Source organism: Hoplias malabaricus, chromosome 6 (assembly GCF_029633855.1).
Source record: "Hoplias malabaricus isolate fHopMal1 chromosome 6, fHopMal1.hap1, whole genome shotgun sequence".
NCBI classification, from domain to species: domain Eukaryota; kingdom Metazoa; phylum Chordata; class Actinopteri; order Characiformes; family Erythrinidae; genus Hoplias; species Hoplias malabaricus.
The window spans coordinates 21,683,499-21,707,280 of record NC_089805.1 but is presented as its reverse complement, the minus strand read 5'-3'; the positions used below and the strand labels follow the sequence as shown (position 1 = coordinate 21,707,280).

At 37.4% G+C, this 23,782-nt stretch overlaps 1 protein-coding gene across 1 annotated transcript in view; it reads right to left on the bottom strand.

The window, feature by feature from the left end:
- The window catches only part of LOC136700193 (IgGFc-binding protein-like), a 33,647-nt gene extending 10,156 nt beyond the window's left edge, over positions 1 to 23,491 (bottom strand). Inside the window, exons 1-16 of the mRNA XM_066675474.1 lie at positions 23,446 to 23,491; positions 21,777 to 23,033; positions 20,947 to 21,200; positions 20,135 to 20,717; positions 18,829 to 19,451; positions 17,687 to 18,173; positions 17,276 to 17,478; positions 16,156 to 16,303; positions 15,279 to 15,529; positions 14,589 to 15,171; positions 13,758 to 14,380; positions 12,614 to 13,181; positions 12,323 to 12,525; positions 11,561 to 11,935; positions 10,603 to 10,810; positions 948 to 998 (exon numbers count right to left, since the gene is read on the bottom strand). Of these exons, the coding sequence (XP_066531571.1) occupies positions 948 to 998; positions 10,603 to 10,810; positions 11,561 to 11,935; positions 12,323 to 12,525; positions 12,614 to 13,181; positions 13,758 to 14,380; positions 14,589 to 15,171; positions 15,279 to 15,529; positions 16,156 to 16,303; positions 17,276 to 17,478; positions 17,687 to 18,173; positions 18,829 to 19,451; positions 20,135 to 20,717; positions 20,947 to 21,200; positions 21,777 to 23,033; positions 23,446 to 23,491 (6,463 nt within the window). The remainder of the gene's footprint in view (positions 1 to 947; positions 999 to 10,602; positions 10,811 to 11,560; positions 11,936 to 12,322; positions 12,526 to 12,613; positions 13,182 to 13,757; positions 14,381 to 14,588; positions 15,172 to 15,278; positions 15,530 to 16,155; positions 16,304 to 17,275; positions 17,479 to 17,686; positions 18,174 to 18,828; positions 19,452 to 20,134; positions 20,718 to 20,946; positions 21,201 to 21,776; positions 23,034 to 23,445) is intronic.
- Positions 23,492 to 23,782: the final 291 nt, after the last annotated feature.

Here is a 23,782-nt window from a genome sequence, read left to right as displayed (position 1 = left end):
GTTCTGCTCCCATCTACCTCAATAGACTCTTAAAACCATACGTTAGCGCCCGCCCTCTCCGTTCCTCAAAGGAGCGCCTACTAACACGACCAACCCCCCGTACAGGTCAGTTGAGGCTATTCTCATCTCTGGTACCACGCTGGTGGAACGAGCTTCCAAGCACTATCAGAGCAACAGAAACCCTCTCTTCATTCAAGAAATTATTGAAAACCCAGCTCTTCCGAGAGTATCTTTTGCACTGAATGTCTTTCTTTAATGCACTTATTACTTCCTGGCATATTGCACTTAATGTAAGGTATTTTGTATAATTTGTGCTGTAGTTCGAATGTTAGATCCTCTTTTGTAAGTCGCTTTGGATAAAAGCGTCTGCCAAATGCATAAATGTAAATGTATAAATGTAAACCTTAAATTTCAAAATCAAGAACATTAAGTCCACACTCACAAAACTTAGCCTACAAAGATTTATTTTACTACAATAAATCAAAATAAATATAAAAATATTATTTTTTACTACAAAAGTCTGCTCTCTGTGAGTCTGCCAAATGTTTGTTGTACTGAAATAAATTAATAAAGACTAAAGTTTTGAGAGTGTGGACTTTCCTGATTTTTAATATATATATTGTAAAGGCAGCAATTATCCATTTTTTGCTGATAAAACCTAAAATTGTGTTCATAGGTTTGAAGAAGCTGACAAATGGCCAATGCCACTGTTGTATTTATGATGCATTAATCAAAGTTGGAGCAACTTCAGTAGGAGGTAGAAGAAAAATATCTGTAGGCCTTTAGTACAAAATTAATGGACGTTAACTCCTGATTCACTGTAACATTATTAATTATTATAATTATCACAATATGTTTTATAATGTTTATAAATAACAAATGTATACATACTTGCAAGAGTCAAGAAAGTTTAAGAAAGGTCTGTGATTTGTAGAAAAGGAGCTTACCACAGAGCAGCAGGGCTGCAAAGCAGAGCAGATTCCCCCTCATTTCCATGTCTGCAGGAAACAGTAATTTATAGAAAGTTGACAAAAAGCAAAGACCAAATGTATATAAAAATGTAATACAGATAACAGCATCAATAACAATTTCTTACCTCACCATGAACCAAGGCAAAAAGTGCAAAGCGTTTCTGAAATTTCTGCCTTAAATTCTTTTAGGCATTTTCACAGTAGCCAATCAGGGCCTTGCTGGTTCTTTTCAGTCATGTATTTTGCCACTTGGTTTTCATACACGTGGAAAGTTCATTCATTTTAATGTTTACTGATCTCATAATCATTGGGTGGTGGTCAGGTTTGTGTCACATCTTATCACACACTTCCTATTGTTCTGGTGTGGAAGTCAACCTCTGATTAATAAAGTATCACATCATTGTACTCAAGTGCAGAGACTTATAAAATAAATAGCATTAGAACCTGGCATACAGCCTTGTTCAAACAGCCAGTATGAACACATTCATCAATGGATAATAAGAAGTCAAATATAACTGTGATTTCAGCTTCTGCTTAGTTTTCAGACTAGAGTTTAATATTACTTAACTTGCCCTATGACAGCCTCTGTGGTCAAGATTTATGTTGCACTGTAACAGTTTGTTCATGATATATGATAAACATCAATTTTAAAATTATTTAGAAGCAATGTAAATTAAAGATAAATTTCCAGTTGACAGTCAGATGATTTGTAGTGCACAGCCAGTAGTAATATATATATATATATATATGTATGCGCGGCACGGTGGCGCAGCAGGTAGTGTCACACAGCTCTAGGGGCCTGAAGGTTGTGGGTTCGATTCCTGCTCCGGGTGACTGTCTGTGAGGAGTTGGTGTGTTCTCCCCGTGTCCGCATGGGTTTCCTCCGGGTGCTCCGGTTTCCTCCCACAGTCCAAAAACACACCTTGCAGGTGGATTGGCGACTCGAAAGTGTCTGTAGGTGTGAGTGTGTGAATGAATGTGTGTGTGTCTGTGTTGCCCTGTGAAGGACTGGCGTTCCCTCCAGGGTGTATTCCCGCCTTGCGCCCGATGATTCCAGGTAGGCTCTGGACCCCCCGCGACCCTAAATTGGATAAGCGGTTACAGATAATGGATGGATATATATATGTAAAATATATATAATATATATAATGTAAAAGATAATAATAAGCACCTGGTTTACTCATTGTTTGCCAAATGTGTAGCATTTTGGTAGAGAAAAGACTTTGGTATGTATATCAGCATTTTCAAAGTCCAGGAATGGCAGATTTTGTGGTTGAACTTTGTTAGACATGTTCAATACTAAAATGTAATGTTCAGAGATTTAAATATATTAATGAAATCATTTGTGTCTGTTGCTTGGTGCTAAGGTGTTATTTTTTAGTGTGATTGATTAGGACTGTCCCTTCGGAGCATCTGCCAAAATATTCAGTAAATATTTGAATATTCCCGAGGGGAGGGTGGTGTTCTGTCTTTCACAAATCCGCATCCAACATGCTCTTTAAAATCCAGAGGGTGCGCTGCAGATAACAGTGTGGCTGAATCTCAAAATTAAAAAATTACTACCTACACAACAAAGGAATATTGGAAAACCTGAATATTCAGGGCCAGCCCTATTGATGATGGGTATTAGGTCCATTAATTACAAGTAGTTTATGGACAAATCGTTTGGTTCTGCATTACAGGGAATGTTGTCCCACATAGGCTACAAATTAAGAAGATTCCAGATTGTTACGCTACCACAATATGGCAAAAAGTGGTCAGGAGAAGTGCCAAAGCCACTGGAGTTGTCTCAAACATGAGTCATATACTAGATAAATAGAATCAAATACAAACTTTCTCTTTAGAAAGAGTGGAATAAAGATGAACAGAAGAGCCAAGTGCATCATGTTTTAATAGAGCCTGGGCATGGTTAGACTACTGAGTGCAATTTTAGATGTTCTATGATAAATTGGAGCTGAGTAAGGAACATTAGCAAGTGCTTAGAAAATCATAACTTGAACTTACAGAATTTATCAATTCTTTCTGAATTTAATGTGAATCCTTTTGGCCTACAAAATGTGCCAGCCAGATGTTGATGCTTACTGGGCTATGTGAGACTATGAGACATGCGAGCAAATGTTGCTTGGTAAAAAGATTATGTTCAATATTTGGACTATCAGATCTCTGGTGATAACAATGGGGACTCCCAACCTCAACAGTATCAAATGTCAGTGAGGTTATTCTTGAGATTGGTTTGATGGTACTGAGATTCTCTCTGAGTATTAGAATGAAGTGCCTTCAACCATGTGGGGTTCCCTGTCCATGTATTGACTACTGTGCATAGAGCTTGAATGAAATCACTGTTAAAGGCCTTTACACATGGTCTTTCTTGACTTCAGCTTTTGAGTCACCACAGCCAGCTTCCAAAAGAATGGACCTGTGCAGTGCTTCTGTATTCTGGTAAGGCAAGTGATGAGAGGAAGACCAACTTCCTCATCTTGTTCAGGCATTAGAAGTACCTGGTGATTTTTTGAACAATGAATGCACCAATTATTTTCCAACAGTTCATTCAGTTCCTCTAAGAAGCCCTGAAGTGATTCCAAATTTTCATGATTTAGACACCTCTGACTTTGGTGTCAGTGCCATTGTTCATCACCAGTTTGCCTGGACATAAGGCCCACCCATGTGCTTTCTTTTCATCCCAGCACAGCACAATTACTACTTAATGAATTGGATATTGCTGGCCATAATACTTGCAGCTGAGCAGCGGAGACACTTACAGTGTCTTACAGCAAAACATCTATTTGTGGTTTGGACAGAAGGTCCTAGGCCCAAAGGCTTGCCTATATTTTGAGCTTCAAGCTATGACCTTGGTCGTTCTAATATGTCCTGCTCTATCTGTTCAGAAAACAAAGAGCCCAGGACAAAAATGACAAAATTTACAATCACTGTGATGCTTAATTTATTGAAGCCTCTATCATTGAACTTCTGGGCTTAACATTGGTAGAAGCTGCACAATGTAACTTAGCAAATCGCACACATACCAACAACTATGGCTCTTCAGCTGGTTATAAGAAGTTAACTCTGTGTTCCCCATAAAGTAATCATGGCAGAGGCTGAGAAGTGACTGAAGAAGATGTGGAACAAATGAGGAAGATGTACAAAACTGACAAACATACATACTGCAGTGCTTTTTACTCTTGTTGGAGTAAGTACTCTTGTCTAGTCAGTACTAACATATACAATATATTGTCAAAAGTATTCGCTCAGTTTCCTTAACACGCATATGAGCTTGAGTTACCTTTTTTAATCCATAGGGTTTAAAATGATGTCGGCCCACGCTTTGCAGCTATAACAGTTTCAACTCTTCTATGAAGGTGTTCCATGAGGTTTAGGAGAATTTATGGGAATTTAGTTTATGTGAATTTCTTCCAGACGCATGTTTGTGAGTTCAGACACTGATGTTGAATGAGAAACCCTGGCTTGCAGTCTCTGCTCTAATTATTTTGGGGTGAAGTCAGGACTCTCTGGCAGGCTAGCCGAGTTCTTTCACATCAAACTCACTCTTCCATGTCTTAATGGACCTTGCTTTGTGCACTGGTGCGCAGTCATTTTGGAACAGGAAGGGGCCATCTCGAAACTGTTTCCATAAAGTTGGGAGGATTAACATCGAGTTTGTTGATTCCATAATAATTGCCAGGGTTTGCAGCTAAATGTACAAAGGTTGAAATGTGACTTCTTTCTTTCTTTCTTTCTTTCTCTCAAATAGACGGAATTACACACCATATACCAACATAACAATTTTTATCTTGATTTGTGTGTCACACTGTAAACATTAACATGAGCAAAACTATTATACAAAAAGACACACACACACACACACACACACACACACACACACCCACACACACACACACACACACACATACACTGCACTCATACCATGTCCTCAGTTACCCTGCGTGGAATAAAAAATTTTAAACAATAGCAAATAGAAATCAAAGGTTTCCAGTCAGCAAAAGCCATTCCATCAGAAAATACAGAAAATATACATTAAAAATTCCTACGCATTAGAAATTAGGCTGTTGTATTCTGAGAAAAATGCAAATGTAGAAATTGTAGAAATGTTAATGACTGATAAGATTCAGTCATGGTTTTAACAAGAAACAAACAAACAAAAAAATGCATGCTTACTTTGTACTGTTTGGGTCATAGTAGAATATTTTACAGTAACAGGTCAAAAAAAGTGATACTATTATTGTAAAACACTGTTTATTAAAAAACACACTTTTTTTTTTGTAAAAGTCAGCAACAGTCTTTGCAATTAAACACTTTAAATAAACCTAAAAGGACTTTACCAAGTGTCAAGTAATTTTTCTTTGCTGCATTTTTATTTCTTTTCAGTGAATACATTGTTTGACTTCATAAACTAAAACCCTTCAGATACAACAGCTCTAGGACCATGGGCTTGTGTGTTGAAACCCCACCTCAGGCCATTATTTGTTTGAGCTGTATGTTCTCGCTGTGTCTGTGGGACTGTGGACTGCCTATCCAGAAAGTGCCCATAGTTGTAAATGTGTGTGATGCCTTTGGATGTACTGGTACCCTGTCCAGGGTCTCACTGCCTTGTGCTCAAAAATTTCAGTAAGACTCCGGATCCCTAGTGACTCTGAACAGAATTAAACACTTCCAGAAAACATACATAGACTGAATATTAAATGTACATTAAAAAAGTCTTTATACAATATATGTACATATTTTCACTTAAACAAATCAACACACCTGTGAAATTAATAATGTGGGAGCCTGAAAGCAAATGCTTTGTTCAAAACGTGACACACAACACACATGGACAGTTTATCACTGACTAACCTTCCTTGTTAGGTTATTTCAGAGGTCTTTCTTAAAGTACAAGCTCAGTAATTTCACGGAATTGTTAACCAAGGCAAAGAGCATTTGCTTTATTTATTTATTTATTTATTAAACATTCTGTAAAACATTAAAACTGACCAGATCTCATTACAAATTTCGTCCCTCATCTGGAATCACCAAAAAAAAAAAAAAGGTTGCTAGGAGGCTTTGTTTTAGATACAACAGATAGTGTGTACCAGTGCTATGGAGCCTCTTATGTAAAGGCATGCTAAATGTGAAATTAGTAGCAATTAAATATCACTCATTATATTTCAGAAGCAACAGAACCAAACTGAATCACAAAATAATATTGTCAAATGCAAATAGAGGTTGTGTGGTAAATTACTTTTTTATATGAGCAATAATAAAAGGTTGCAGGCTTGCAAACATGCAAAAAGATTGGTTATAATGATTGCATAAGTAAACATCATATTACAGTCACAGCAAAAAAAGGATTAATTATACAAGAAATTTATAAATGGTATTATCGCAGAATATACAAGTGTATTAAAGGTGTCTTTTTATTTACCCTATTCTTACAGTTCATTATGAAATAGAACATAACTTCATGAAACATATGTCTAGTGCAAAATTATTTACACATAATTATATATCATATTATAAATTAAAAGTTAATCCAGAAAATTTTGTTTAATTAAAAGAAGAATATTCTGAACAATATTATCTTAATTGATATCACTGTGCAATGGAAGAACTGTATTAAGTAATTTCTAAAGCTTTAAATATTTAATGAAAAACAATGTTTCAACTTAAAATTATTTCTTGTGTTTCTGTTTTAGAAATTTTAATGCAGTTAACTACTACTAATAAGTTGCGAGTACAAAAGGTTTTCATCCAGGATATGCATATTTAGAAGTTAAACTAACATATTTAACACAGAATATTACATCATTTGAAGTTAAACAAATAGCTTAAAATATCCTTCAGAATTCACTAGCATTCGGTAAAATGCTTGAAAAAATTATCTGGCTTGAAAATAGTCAAGAAAGTACAAATGCTCCTGCCTCTCATATCTCATCACTTGTTAAATTGCTGGAGTAATGGTGGATTAAAGTCGTTTTTACAAGTGTACTCTACCTCTTAAGTCTGAAATGCTTCATCCAAGAGGTGACCTTTTACTCTCCAATCATCATTTTTATTACCTTGTTCAGAGCTGTTAGATTTCGTTTGGTTTCAGTTTGGGTATGTTTGACCAGGTGAGACATTGAGAAGAAAGTATTTTCAAAGCATACTGAGTGACTATTTAATTAAAATAGATTTTTAAGACCTCTAAAACACACACAGCTGCCACCAGCTCCATACATTTACATTTATTGCACAACCAAAGGCTTGTATACAAAAGCTCTCACAATGTTTTGAAAGATATTAATATGTTGAGTTTTAGAAGGTATTAATATAATGAGTTTCCCCATTGTTGCACTGACAAAACTAGCAAGACTTTACATTAAATATTTGAAATTTGCTTGGCAATGATTCTATTTGTCCACAACTGTTTGGATGAATTCCTTTCTATACATTTAATAGAAGATAAATCCTGCTTAAGCTTACTTTTATTTTCATTGTAGAGTGTGAAATAAAATGTTCCTATTCTTTTTCAATTCAGCCATGGATTGAGGAGAAAGTGCTCTTCCTTCACAACCCCATTGCCAACTTTTTCTACTGCTCATGGGTATTGAACTGGTTACCGTCCTGTGGAGTAATTTTTTGTTGCTGTTTTTTATGTCTATGAACTACATTTTTAACTACGACCATTTCCTGTTTCACTGGGGTACAGAGGTGCTGCTAGAAATCTTGGGCCTGTGAAAGATCTCCCACTAAATGAAAATGTGCAGTAGCGGTAGTGAAATCTTACTATATTCATTTTCTGCTGTTTTTGTTTTGTTTCATGTCTGCTGTATGTCATTAGCTACCTAGCAAATTTAGGTGATAACTTTATTTGATGGTAACATTTTAAATGTACAGCTGTCCGAATTTTCATCTGAAATTAAAATTAATTGGTCACTTTCACAACATTTTAAGATTTGTTTTCTTTTATGAGCAGCTATTGTTAGGCTACTTAGTATGGAGTTAATTCAATCCAAATGTTCAAATGTTGAGAGAACTTGCATACATCACTGTGTCAGTATGGATGTATAACAGATTCTGTATTATGTACATTATGGAGACTTCAGCGCTAGGGCCTTCCAGCAAACATCATCAGTAAGCAAGATTTCAGAAAACAGTTATTAGCACCAGTATCATATAGGCTAATATTTGATCTCGCGTATTAGCCTAGCAAGCGGGTTCTGTGCAGATCTTCTACATTACATTCATCTGATCTCCCATGGCAATAAATGTAGACTATTTAAACAAAATAACACTGCACTGCTTATTGTAAATTGTTATCTTGATATTCCAACCAGTCAATGAATAATACCTTTTTTTGGGAAAAACCGAGTCACTAATTGCCAGTCATTTTTTCCCTCTCAGCTTTCTGCTGCTTCTACTCGCACTTTTTGCAACTGGACTTCATAGTTCACCTCACCACCACCATCAGTCCTGCTTAGCACCGGCTCAAGTGTATAGCGTTAGTGCTCACATTAGAACAACTGTCAGCTGAGCTGAGCAATCCTGAAGCATACACATTCCATGTGTCCCACTCGGCCAGAATGTACTATTCAGTAAAAAGAGAGAGTGGTGAAATGACAATTAGAGAAAAATATTATAGCAAATCACAACCAAGTTTAATTTGCTTATTTTAATAGATGAAATTATATGCTTTATTTCAAAAGCCTACACAAGGCAATACTATTAAAAATAATATTAATAGCCCTTGAAGGGCCCCTGCAAAGACATGGGTGCAGTAAACACAAAAACAAAAAAAGTTTTGCAGTGCCATTTTCCTGACTTCCCCAGACTTGAACCCAACTGAAATGTGTGCACTCTTAAAAATAAAGAAAATGCTTCTTTAAAGGGTTATTTAATCAGTACTGTAGATGAACCACATTTGGTTCCATAAGGAACCATTTGTGCTAATAATGTTTATACTGATAAAAATCCTTTACATAATGGTAATAATGATAATAATAATAGTAATAATTTGTTCTGCATGGAAGCATGGCCTGGGATCCCTGTACAAGGGTTCAACAATTGTTTAACACTTCAGAAACACTTCTGTTGTTCTCTCTTGCAGAGAACCCACCAGGTACTGCAATTATGGATGCCAGTAGTTTTGGAATATTGTTTTATGAAAATGCTTATTATTAAAGGAGTTTTATTCTGTCCCAAAGTTTTTTTATCACTGACAGCATGAGATTTACCCATATATTATTGTATCTCTGTTGTATTATTTCTACAGTATATTTCTGACAGATGGATGACTAGGAACATGCTTCATGTGTACCCTGCATGTACATATACCATCTAAAAAATTTCATTTATCTGACCCATGCTTTTTTCAATTATTACTTTGTAGCTGGTTTTTAGCATAACTATGTGTTCAGGTATATATATATTAGTATTTATCCTGCCATTTTTTTTCCATATTGATTTGATGCAGTTCTTATATCCTTATAGTTCTTTTATGCAAAGTTTGGCATTTCTATATATAATTGCTACAAATTGGGTCTTTTAATATTTTCCTATTTAATATATCAAAATATGCATGAAATAGATAGGTCAAAATATAGATAATTTTCCTGTGAAATGTTCTGCCATATGTAAATCATGAATTGAGGAAGAATTTCATCAAATCCTTTAGGTAGCAATCAGCCCAGAGCCAGAAACTTCTAACAGCATTTGTTTCAATTAAGTGTTATACTTCAGAAAGAGTTTCTGTGTATCGGGTGACATTCCATTTGATTCGCTTTAGATGCAAATAACAGGAGTGGAAAAATGTGTAATCTTGCAAGAGCTTTATTGATCCATTCTTTTATCATTTGTCAGATAATCATAATGTACAAAATCATATTGAACATCATTGTGTCGGATGTTTATTTTGTTATTCTCAGTAGGATGTCTCTAGAAGGTGTGAAAAGGAGATAAGTGTCATTCTTCAGCCGTCACACATTGCTGGAATTGGATAAAACAAAAATGAAAATTAAGGTTTTTATTCTAGACAACAGTAAGAGAATCAGATGACCAACCTCTGCTAAATTGAAATATTATTACTGATATATTTGTAACATATTTAGTTTCTATTAATATTATGTATAACCACAAAAAAATTATAAAAATACAGAAATAAAAAAAGAATCCATAAAATAAAAAAATTTCATATGAAACAATTTAACATTTCAAATTTATACCACTTATTTGGGTGCACATAAAATCATTCCAGTTTTCACTATATTCCACATTTTCTAATAACAATGAAGACATTAAAATTATGAAAAACATATGCAACTATTCAGTGTACAAAAAAAAATCTAAGCTCTCCAATATATTTGCTTTTCATCAAACTGCTCCTTGCCTTGATGCACCACTGCCAAGCATTAAAAATTCCACATTGTGCTTTTAGAATTCATACAGGTATCATATTCATTTATTTGTATTTGTACTAAAAAAATCCAGTATTTGCACATAAGGTTTATGTTTTGATCTGTTTAGGATGCATACATATTTTTTTTTCACTATTAACATAGTTTTACTGTTTAAGTTATTGCCATGGCCTTGTCCTTCAGTAATACTCACCAGCTGGGAAAGTCAGGTGCCCTGTTCTGATCCATATACATCATCAAACTTTCCCCAGTAATGGACCCTGATCCTGTGCCGCAAACACCACACAATTTGCTAGCAATATCTTCACTGACTGTGATAGTGATCTCATCTGTTTGACTGTAGGATAGTTTGAAGGCAGACTTCTTCTCAATGACCACAGTTTGATCGATGATCTTAACCAATATCTGACTTCTCTTCATAGTTGGCAAAGTCACCTTCCTACCATTAAACTGTAACATTGAAAAAGGGAAAAGGTATTATTTGTTATTCATCATGTAACAACATTTATGGGTTACAGTGTAACAAAAAAAAGGAGTAATTCACTAGATCCCATTATTCATTCATTGTCTGTAACCGCTTATCCTATTCAGAGCCTGCCCAGAATCACTGGGCGCAAGGTAGGAACACACTCTGGTGGGGGCGCCAGTCCTTCATAGGGCAACACACACTCACATTTGAGTAGCCATTCTACCTACCAACCTGTATTATTGGACACTTGGAGAACACATCAAACTCCTCACAGACAGTCACCCAGAGCAGGACTTGAACTCACAACCTCCAGGTCCCTGGAGCTGTGTGACTGCAACGCTACCTGCTACACCACTGTGCCGCCCTCAAATCCCATTAATTTATTAGAATAATTAATTCCTATTAACCATTTTACATTCAGCTTTATTTATAGAGAATAATGCTGAAACAGATTCAGTTGCAGTGCACTTGCAATTAGGCTTTAGCCTGAAAGTACAATGAGGCTGTAATTTGCTTTTATTCAAATTTGACATTTGACCTTAAATGCTTTGTCAGTTACATTCTGCATAGGATCCAGAATGCAGCTGCTACTCCCTTTATTGTGGAATAGCACAATTGAATTAGAAGCCAACTGCGGTATCCTGGAACATCAGATGGTTCAATGGGTCAAGATATCAAAACAGAGGTGCATAAATAATATAGTAACTTCAAAACTACTACTTTTTACTCACCCAGATCTCTTGTTTGCTGTTAATAGTGATAAGCACATCTTCAACAAAGACATATAGGGCCACAGGTTTTAGTGCTTCACTGCCACAGACTTGCAATTCCACCACAACTCTGAACCAATTAGATGCACCAGCATTGTCACATACTTTCACCAAGTCAAAGGCTCCCATAGAAGTGAGGGTCCAAGTTGTTCCATTGAAAAGTGTGAAAGAGCCTCCAGACCCTAGCACACACTCCTTTTGATAGCATCCAAGAACACCATTACTGACCCTACAGACTTCATCACTCTTACAATGCATGCTTTCCTGGTTCACTATGCCATTGGCAAAACAAGTTAAGCGTGAATGGCAATCAGCTGTGATGACAGACTCCCCAATCTGAAAAAAGAGTTGACAGAAAAAGCTGTGATTAAGTTTTTGTTTTCATTATGTCATTTAATATGTCAGATTACTGCTTGTGCCACTGTATTACATGTTAACAAAGTTATATAATATCTGTCAAATGCTAATTCTTTTTCCACTATCTTTGTAGAACTGATTTAAATGTCTTCTTTCTCTCATTTACATCAAATGTATGTGCAAGGTGCACAAGCATTAAAAATAAAAATGAATACATTTAGCAAATTTTGCTGTCAATTGTAAAATTAAAGGACTGGCAAAAACTGTTCCTGTAAGGACAAACAAAAACAAGTTTTGTCGAATTTTTTAGATATTCCTTATTGCTTTGACTTTTGACTTTTGAAAAGAGACCTTATAACAGCTTACCTTATAAGTCAATCCATTCATATAACAGCTGCACTGATCTGCTTTAACACAGCCTGATCCATTGTTGTAGAATCCAGAGTCACACACACAGCCTTCAGCACAGGTCTGAACATCACAGTTGACGATTTCGGTGAGGCCAGGACAGGGTGTGTGACATGACCGAGCACAGGTTTCATAGTGACTGTTAAGGGGGCAGTTAAAAGCTGCCAAGAACAAACATAAATAAATATCAGTTAAGAAATCTTTGAAATAGACAAAGCATTAATTCCTGTGGCTTCATGTAACACTTACGGCAAAATGTTGGTGTTCTCCAGTTTTTAATAGCAACTCCAAAGTCCTGACAGTCAATCATATAAGCTGCAATGCTGTGGCAAAGGAAGCTGGAATTTCCATTGCCAGCACATACATCAAAGACACAATCTCTGAAGTACGAGTCAGGTTTAATTATGCTGTGACAGGCAGCAAATGGACCTTGAGCGTCAGTGATAATGCTGCAGTCTTTTTTAAATACAGCTTCTTTGTCTGCAGGGCACTTTGGACAGAAGCCTCCAATACAACCATCATTACAAACAACACCAGGAACAGCCACCTTCCACGCAGCTCCAAATGTATTAATATCATTGGTTGGTGTACCATCAGGCAACAGCAATTCATTATTCTTCTTACCATTATAGGTTCCACACATACCACAAGTTTTCCCAAGGTAGCTGCTTGGGACTGTAATGGTTACATGATATGCCATATCGTAGGTAACTCTCAAGCCAAAGTCTGTAGTGATTACATTTAAAAATCCCTGCTGTTGGACCATTACACTTCCATCTTCAAGACTTATAGGTATGTTTGTCAAGATACCATTAACCTGAAAGAAAGCAGTTAAGAAGCATTAAATTATATTCTGGTATAATATAGATACCTCTTGGAGTACAGTGCTGACACTTCACACACTGGTATTGAACCAAAAGTCACATGATGTTTCCATCTAAAAATACTGAAGATATATTTCTTTAGCCCTTTTCACATTTAACTTTTGCACGATAACCTAGAAATGCTCCAGACATTACCAGGAGGAGCTATATGTATGAATGCAAACACCTGCATTATCTGTCTTGGATTCACGCCGACTTCCATGCATAAAGCACATGGAACATTTCATGTTGCGAGAACTTGTCTGACAAAAAATTTCTGCTGTGTGCTGTATGGGTGAAAGGACAACTCCAGGACATCGCCAGAACTGAAACTCCAGAGTTTATCAAGTATTTCTCTGGCGTTCATATGTCAAAGGGGCTTTAGATGTAAACTATATCATCTCAAGATTCTAATGAATATCCCTGGTGATACATTCTGATATTTAGACTACCTTAATCGTATAATTGACTCCAAAGTTTGTGGTAACAAACTAAAGATATAAATTTGTGCACTGTAGCATTTTACATACCATTATTTGATGCAGTTGGCTTCGTCGCAACACTAAAATCATGCCATATACTTCTACAATGACCACCTTGGCCATAGAGACATTTGGAGTGCTCTGGATCTCAGTCCACTTCTCATTCTCCACAATGACTGCAAATGGATTGAGTTGTGTTCCCTCCAAATGACAGCTTTTAGCAGCAGTGTAGGTGCAGGTGCCCTGGAAGTCATAGGTGTTGCCATCAAAAGTGTTGTAGTGAGGGTCACCATAGATGTTGCAGGTTGCATAAGATACTGCATGGCATCCCCTGATCCCTTTAGCAATGCTGCACGCTGTTCCAGTTGGGCAGCTTGTAGTTTCACAATAAACTTGACCGTCGGTTGGATTGCAGGTGCATTTCTTGCTGCAGGTGTCATCACCCCAGATGGATTCTCCAGCCTGAAGGTAGTGCTTCTCATTACTAATAGTGTACAGACAGCCACACTGAGACTTCGGGACACACTTGTTTCCACTCCACAGGTATCCTTCATTGCAGACACAAGCCTCCAAACAGTTAGTTTTACAGTCAGCTGAAGGAGTGGGGTTCTCACAGGTAGCAGCACAGGCACAGGACTCAAAGTGACTGTTGGCAGGGCATGTAGGGGCAGCTGGAAGAGGTGAAAAAACATAATACACATTTCCATCAAACATTAGCATTATTACTATGTTTTAAGATAAATACACAGGTGAGACATGAATAAGTGGGGAAAAATCTTAAGTTAAAATTCTGGAATGATATTTTTCAAATTTTCATAGACCAGATATCTGGATCAAGGTTTGCCCAGTTTAACCTCTATGAATGTTCCTCATACTTACGACAGCCAATGAGGTGTCTCCAGTCATGGACCTTGATATGAGCGCGCTGACATGCATCTGTGTAAATTTGTACTGTCTTGCACAGGAAATTCTTTAATCCTTTGCCCATACAGTAGTCATTGAGACAATTTTTATAGAAATTAAGGGGATCAATGAGAGTCTTGCATTCACGAAGTGGACCATCAGTGAGGACTGTGACCAAGTGGCAGAAAGTTTCTGCTTCCAAACGATCATACCAGGGTTCTCCCTCACATTTCTCACACTTGTCCACACAATCATCCGTGCAATAGGCATCTCCTTTCAAACCTGGAACCCTCCAGCTATTTCCCAGTGCTCGAATATTGCTTGCCAATGAGCCAGAGGGAGTAGTGCGGTCATCATTCTTCTTTCCATTGAAGTTCCCACACATTCCACATGTCTTTCCCATGAAAGAGTCTGGAATCTTTATCATCAGATAATGTTCCCAGTTATACTGCACTGACAGACCAAAGTCTGTCTCCAAAACAACTGAGAGACCACTTTGCTTGAGAGTCACTTTTCCATTGGCCAAATAGATTGGAAGGTACCAAAGAGTATCACTGATCTGAAAAATGAGAACGTGAATGATTTGATCTAGACTTGAAAACTGATCTAGACTTGTTGCACCTGGGTCAGGTAGGTAAATATTTAAGCAGTAGAAATGTTTCTTACCCGCACAAGCCCGGTTTCATGCTGAACCATTGTGATGACTTGATCATACACCTTAATGATAACCTCACTGACATATGTGCCTTTAGAGCTGCCAAAGCGTTCATTCCTGGCCTGAACTTCAAATGCTGGGTGGTCACCATCCTCATGGCAGTTCTTGGCCATAATATAGGTGCAGTTACCCATAAAGTCATAGTATTCACCATCAAACGTGCGGTAGTGTGGGTCACCCATGACCCAGCATGTACCTGAACCTAAAGTATGAATTTTAACATGAATTCATTCAGAATGAAGTGCTGACTAAATCTGTCTCATTATCTTGCCTCAGGAAGTTCACCCACTGAAATATGCATTTAGTTTATAATCTGAGCACTCTCCTATGAATCCATTAACACTAACTCTTTTCAAAATGTTTCAAAATACCATGGCAGTAATGTACAGTATGGTTAAAGACAAACAAGTTGTTCCAAGTCCCAGATGGCAGTGACACACTTTCTAATAATAGAAATAAATGCCTTTTGACAAAGCACTTTCGCTAAAGAAGATGTGTGTTTAGACATCATCAGTGATCTCTCTCAAAAGAAAAGTTGTTTTAATTTTACCCAGTTTACATAAGACTGAGCATTACAGTGCCCAGTGCAGGGAACCAGGTGTGGTCAAATAGTCTTGATCAATGCCTTCTATATAGGCATTCAAATCAGAAATGCTTATTTCTAAAATGGGATCTTTTTACTTCTTTCATACTTAAAATTCATCATTAATGTTTTCCCATTTCCATATTCATGATCAGTTTCACCTATAGAAATCTATTAGAAATTAGTGAGTTTCACTGCAATTTTGTTGTTGGTCTGGTATATTCTGCAGAAGTACTTTTACTTACCATTAGGATTTGGGTAGCAGCCAAAAGCACCATTCTTAACCTTACAGACTTCATTAGTACCGCATGAAATGGCTTCATGATTGACTTCTCCAGACGGAAGACAAGTCAAGCGTTCTGTGCAATCTTTACTGATGACTGTTTGTCCAATCTGCCAAAGGAGTTATAATTTCAATGGAATATTTCTCTATTACTTCAGTGGATACATCGTATTCAATTTCATAACATTACTGTGGTCCATGTTAAACACTAATAGGTAACTTTTACATGTATTGGTTAGTGGGAGGTGGGATGTCAAAGTTCAGAAAAGAGTACAATGCCCCAGACAATAATTCCTGCTCATAGTATTATTGAGTTTCTTGCTTTTTAACAGTGTGATGTGATTTTTTTGCCTGGTAGATTTGGTCACAGTTATTTTAATACAAATGGGGAATGTCTCATGTGTAATCAGCAGTATGTTTTCTATGCCTTTAACAGACTAGCTCTACTTTTCAAACATTTGAGACATTACTGGCTTGTTTGTGAGTGCATGTCATCCAGAAGTCAATTTATGGGCGTTTTTTGCCTCACACTCTGATAGGGCCAAATTAGTATGTATTTTGATTCAAATTAAGTTTAGAAGAAGAATTATTTTGTCAATACCCATTGGGGAAATGCATTATCTGTGTTTTACCCATCTGTCGTAGAGAACAAACAAACACACAGTAGTGAGGAATATTTTGCCGCACACTACAGGGCCAGTGAACATACACACACAGCAGTGGGCTGCCACTATACTTACCTGGGGAGCAGTTAACTAGTACGAACGGTGAGCAAGCTGTGTCACATTAGGCAGAACTAGCCTACTACAGCTTTGACAGACTTTGAATGTATTAACAATAAGAAAGCACCACAGTTGAAATACTGGTCATTGTGTCAGGATTTAAAGAGAGATATCTTTCCATTTTAAAATATTTTGCAAATTACAAATAACTAATTAATTTAATAAATAGTTTGTTTTTTAACATTTAAGAAATACTGCAACACAAATATTTTTTTTTCAGTTAAGCAGATTTAGAAAAGCATATTTAAATATTATTTAATATAAAACATAACAGCTTACATAGAATAATATAAGACCTACCTCGTAGGTTTGTCCTTTATAATAACAGCTACACTGATCTGCTTTAACACAGCCTGTTCCATTGGTAAGGAATCCAGAGTCACACAGGCAGCCTTCGGCACAGGTCTTAATTTTACAATCAATGATTTTGGTGAGACCAGGACAAGGTGCATCACATGACTGAGCACAGATTTCATAGTGACTGTTACCAGGGCATTTCAAAGCTGAAAGCAATAAGAACAAGAAACATATTGGTTAAGTTTTCTAAATTATCCGGTCAAATCCATGTATTTACAGTAATTTATAAACTATTTTATTTCAAGAATTAAATCTATTTTATAATGTACATACGACAAAATGTTGGTGTTCTCCAGTTTTTAATATTAACTCCAAGGAATTGACAGTCAATCATGTAAGCAGCAATGCTGTTACAGAGCATGTTTGGATCTCCGTCACTCATACAGACGTCAAAGACGCAATCTCTCAAGTAGGAAGCAGGATTAATTACAAGATGACAGGCAGCAAATGGGCCTTGAGGGTTAGTAATAATTTTGCAGTCCTTTTCAAATACAGCTTTCTTGTCTGCAGGGCACATTGGACAGACGTCACCACTGCAGCCATCATCACACACAACACCAGGAACAGCCACCTTCCACGCAGCTCCAAATGATTTAAGGTCTTTGGCTTCTTTGCCATCAGGCAATAATAAGTCGTCATTCATGTTACCATTGAAGTTGCCGCATAAACCACAGGTCTTGCTATGGTAGCTGCTAGGGACTGTGATACTAACGTGATACACCATATCATAGGCGACTCTCAAGCCAAAATCTGTTAAGATTACATTCTGGTAGCCCTCTTGCTGGACTATGACTTTCCCACCATTCAAACTTGAAGGGATGTTGGTCAGGATGCCATTAACCTGCAAATAAAACACAAATCAAACATTTAAAATATGGACTTGGCTATTACTAATTTCTATTACATTTTCAGAACAGTTTTATTATCATGTCTCGTGCCATTTTTTACTAGTAGCACAAGTTCCAGTTATTAAATATCTTCACAAAACAAATTGTTAATGGAATCAGATTCCCTTTCCTTAAAGGGGAACTAAATAAGATTTGGCGTTTTAGCTCCTGAGGTTCCCCCTAGTATAATTAATATTTACAGCACTGTACTGAAATATATGTTGAAAGGAAGGGAGGTGGTGGTTTCCTACCCTCCTCCAAAAGATACATATTGCATTTCCTTCAGGGCCAAGCCCAAAGACACTATTCTCCCTATAACAGTTGAGTGAAGAAGCACATGATTCTGAAGCTGTATTTTTAAGGTAAAATATTAAGTAATGTCCCTTTAAACAGAAAGGCTTTATCCCAGATTTAGCAAGGCAACTCAATTCATGACATACTAAATACAAACAAAAAAATCACAATAGAACTAACAATAATTCTATTCTGCAGTATTAGCAAAAACAAATAAAAAATCCACAAAGATACAAAGGGCAATAAAAGTAAAAGAAAATGAAGTCTACTTAATATCAGCATAAGTCTGTGTACTCAAACCATAAACACACTAACCATTATCTGATGGAGATCATCTCGCCGCATGACCATAAGTAGGTCATACACCTCCACAATGACCACCTTGGCCACAGAAACATTTGGAGTGAGCTGGATGCCATTCAGCTTTTCGTTCTCCACAATGACAGCAAATGGAATGAGTTGTGTTCCCTCCAGATGGCAGCCTTCAGCAGCAGTGTAGGTGCAGGTGCCTTGGAAGTCATACGTGCCTTTGTCAAACGTGTAGTAGTGGGGGTCTCCATAGATGCTACAGGTTGCTTGAGAAACTACATAGCAGTCTCTGATCCCTTTAACCACACTGCATCCTGATCCACTCGGGCAACCTGTGTTTTCACAATTAACTTGACCGTTGGTTGGATTGCAGGTGCACTTCTTGGTGCAGCTGTCATCAGCCCAGATAGTTTCTCCAGCCTGAAGGTAGCGTTTGTCTGCTCCATTAACAAACACACAGCCACACTGAGTCTTTGGGACACATTTGTTACCACTCCACAGGTATCCCTCCATACAGACACAAGCCTCCACGCAATTAGCTTTGCAGTCAGCAGAAGGAGTGGGATTCTCACAGGTAGCAGGACAGGCACAGGACTCAAATTTACTGTTTTCAGGACATTTGGGAGCAGCTAGAAAAAATGAGTGAGTACAGTGAATAAAAAAGGTCACGTTTGGGGAAAGGAAATTAAAAAAAAAGTACATTATGTGTTTCTTGCTTGCAATTCAGTAAACGTACTTTTCAAATATGCACTAAATTGGTTGGTAAAAATTAAATATTAAGAGCTAAGGGAGAGTGAAAAAATGTGTCAGAAGTTTTCTGCCATTAATGCTGAAGTAAAAACCCACATTATTATGAATCAGTAAGCATGGTATTTGAGGAAATTTCCATGAAAATGACACTGATCGATCACAGGACTAGGTAAGCGTACCTTGTATCTACACTCACTGTCCATTTTATCAGCTACACTGACCAACCATACATGAGCACCTTGCAGTTCTACAGCTACAGAGTCCACCAGTTCCTCCTTATCCCCATTTCACTCTACTCTCCAATGGTTGGGACCCCCACCAGACCACCACAGAGGAGGTATGATTTAGGTGGTGGATCAGTCTCGGTGAGATTGTTGTCATATAGTATATTAAACTTATTTTCATACAGTGAAAATAGTGTTCTGGCTTATAATATTATGTATATCTTTAAATTAAACCTGGGTTTAGGACAAACAGTGAAGATGTAAAAATGTGGCTTGTAAATGTGCCTAATTTGGACTTCTATGTACAAATGTGTTCTAAAGTTGTTCTTAGCACTCACGGCAGCCAATGATGGATCTCCAGTTGAACACATGTACACCAGCTCTCTGACAAGCATCCTTGTAGGTCTGCGCTGTCTGGCATAGGAAATTTTTGCGCCCATTGCCCATGCAGTAGTCAAAAAGGCAGTTTTCATAGAAAACCTTGGAATCAATCAGAGTGTTGCAGTCACGGAATGGGCCATCAGTTAGAAGGGTCACAACATTACAGAAGGCTTTAGCCTCCAAACGTTTAACCCATGACTGTCCCTGACAGCTCTCACACTGGTCCACACAATCATCCATGCAATATGGATCATTTTGCAAGCGTGGAACCCTCCAGCTCTTTCCCAGTGCTGAAATACTGCTTGCCAAGGTGCCAGAAGGAGTAGTGTAGTCATCATCCTTCTTTCCATTGAAGTTCCCACACATTCCACATGTTCTTCCCATAAAATTTCCTGGTACATTAATCACCAGGTACTCCTGCCAGTCATACTGAACAGACAAACCAAAGTCTGTCTCCAAAATAACTGAGAGACCACTTTGTCTGAGAGTAACTCTGCCATTGTCCAACGAGATTGGAAGGAACCACTGGGATTCACTGATCTGAAAAGAGTGAGAACATGGATAACATTAATTATTTTTATGTTTTTTTTTTAAACAGGATTTTTTGCTTGTCATAATAAAGGGTTGATTTTAGTAATAAATCAAATAATAATAAAATAAATGCATAAATGCAATTTTCAAAAACATTTAGATTGTGTGAAATGCCCTACCATCTTGAGGTTTGAAAAAAAAGCATTCTTTCACATATTCTAACACTGTATACACTTACACGAACAATCCCGAACTCATTGCGCTTAATGGAGATGTTTTGACTACGGACTCTGATGACAACTCTGTCGACAGAGGTGACTTTTGCACTGCCGTGGCGTACATTCTCAGTCAGGATTTCAAAGGCTGGATGTACGGTGTCTGGATTGCAGTTCTTGGCCATGATGTAGGTGCAGTTGCCCAAGAAGTTGTAATAGGTGCCATCAAATGTGCGGTAGTGTGGGTCACCCATAGCCCAGCAGGTACCAACAGAAGCTGGAAGAAATTGACAGACTGGGTATCTTATAATCTATAAAACATCAAATTCTATAGGAATCATTAAGATAACTGCTCTGCTTCTTGTAGTAAATTTAAATGAATGGTGTTGTACTCTTGGATGTACTTTCAGTTAGGTAGTATTTTTTCAATGGCTGAAATTGTGGGTACAATTTTTATAAATAATTGAAAACATGTACAGGGATTAACGTTGGGCTTAAAACATATCCAAATATAAGAAAACAGAACAGATATGGTGTAGGTCATTATTATAATGTGTTTAATAAACAAAAACCCTCACTTAATCTTACATTTTAATGGATGAGAGATTGCATTCAGATAAATAAATGTTACCCTAAAATAAAAAACACTTAGATATATGCTTAGAGCTACAATTGATGCTGTTGATTATGTTTCATTACAATTACAATTTTTTTTCTCCAAACTTCACAATGCCAAGTACTTGTACTACAATAATTTTACAGAGTTTGTATTTGTCTTACAGTTTAGTAATGCCAGCTTGCTTAACTGTACAGAAGGGCCTTTCTGAAACTGTAGGTATTTTTTTTTTCTTACCTTGAGGATTACCAGGAGCTGGAGACCCATATCCATTTTCGGGAGATGCACCAAAGCTGTAAAGGGCAAAAGGTGAGTCTGGATGCACTACTTGATGGAAGCCTGGACCTTCCCCATAACTAAATTGTGTCCATGAGTATTCGCTTTTCCCAACTTGAATCCACTGAAGGCCTTTGGATATTGAAGTGCTATCTATTGTGAGTTTCCCAAGATCAGAGGTACGAGCTATGATGATGGCTTCATTTGTAAAGCCAGCTTGGCTGTCTATTGTGTAGGAGGTGCTTAAACGGTCTGTGGACAGGATGGTCATGAGGAAGGGGTCATTCATTACACCATTTACATCTGTTCCTCCATTAAACTTGTACAGCACCTGTATCCCTTTATCAGCAGTGAAATGCAGAGAGTTTGGATAGGGAATATTGATGTAGAGGGTCTCTCCAGGCATCATTTGCTTTGGGGAGGATGCACCGTCTTGAGTACTGATTTGAAGTTTAGTGTTCTGTGAAGCTTGAATGATTAACGTATCATATCGGAATGGAGGCTGAGTGTAGGCCAGAGTTGCGACGAAAAACTCGGTACCCCAGCTACTAATGGGAAGCAGCTGTTCATACACATGATTGCAGTCTGAAAAGTACCAGGTACAGCTGTGGCCTGAGAAAACTGCGACTGGCAGTTTGGCAGAAATTTTGGACCCGGTCAGGTCATCTGTACTTTGAATCTGCACACTCTCAAATGGCTCCATGTTAATGGTAAGTGTGCTGCCTTGTGAGTACTGCTGCCCTTGGAATGTCACTGCACCACTTAACTTGATCTCCACATTATTTTTGTTACCTTGATTGGTGATGGCAAATTCTTTGAAAGTGCCAGTTGTCCCTACCAGTGGAGTATAGATGTAGTACTCTGTGCCCCAGTCTTTGATTGGATAGATCACAGAAGTGTCTGCTGTGAAGGGCTTGAAGTTTAAGGACAGCACCAAAACATCCTGGTCAGCCTCTACCCGGACAGTCTGTTGGCTTCTTGTACTTCCGACCATCTCCACACCGTCAGGGAGCTGGAATGACTCTCCAGTTCCTGGCTTAAGAGTCTTCTCAAAAACTTTGTCCAGTGCAGTTACCTTCACTTTGGTGCTCAGTAAGGCATTTGGGGGGCTGGAGACCTCTACCATGAAACGCGACGGACCATCGTTATTCCCCGGTTTGTAATTCTGCATGAAGGACAGAGCAAATTCTCTCCCTGCAGGCCCAGCAGTACAAAGCTCTGAGAGGCATTAAAAAAAGATATTAAGATATTAAGTACCAGTACCGAAAAACACATTTGATAATTATGACCATATGCAAATGGTCAGTAAAATTTGGTATTTAAATAAGCTTAAGACATTTGCTGCAATAAAGAGTCGATGTATTAAATGTACATAAATATATAAATAAAACAAACCAAGGACTATACATGAAACACACATAAAATGTATACATTTCTCTCTGTGTTCTTTGTGTTCATTTAACTGCCAATCAGTCAGTCTTTCAGCCTTTAAACTGAATGTAGCTGCAAAAGTTACACATTTTAAGTTTAAAACATCTGTGCTGAAGTGATATGAAATAACATTATTCATTTAAAACTATTACATTTAATGTAACATGGTTTCTAATAAAAAAGTGTGGAGAGGTCTTACCACAGAGTAGGGCAGCCACCAAAATACAAAGAATCCTCAACTCCATAGCTATATGTCAAGAGCAATCAATTAGTTTACAAACAGTAAACAAAGACGTACTAATATGGATATTTAAAAAACAAACAAACATGAATAAATTTTTTCCAACTTTTAAAACCTGGCAGCATATCAGAATATTTTAACACTTAATTTGCTCTATTCAGATCCATATTTAGCAGTGTCTATAACTTACCTGAGTCTAAAATGTGACACAATGTGTGAAATTGATCAGGACCCTGTGGTTTAAATTCACTTCATCAAGTTTGCATCAGCCAATCACTGAGGTTTGGGAATTACC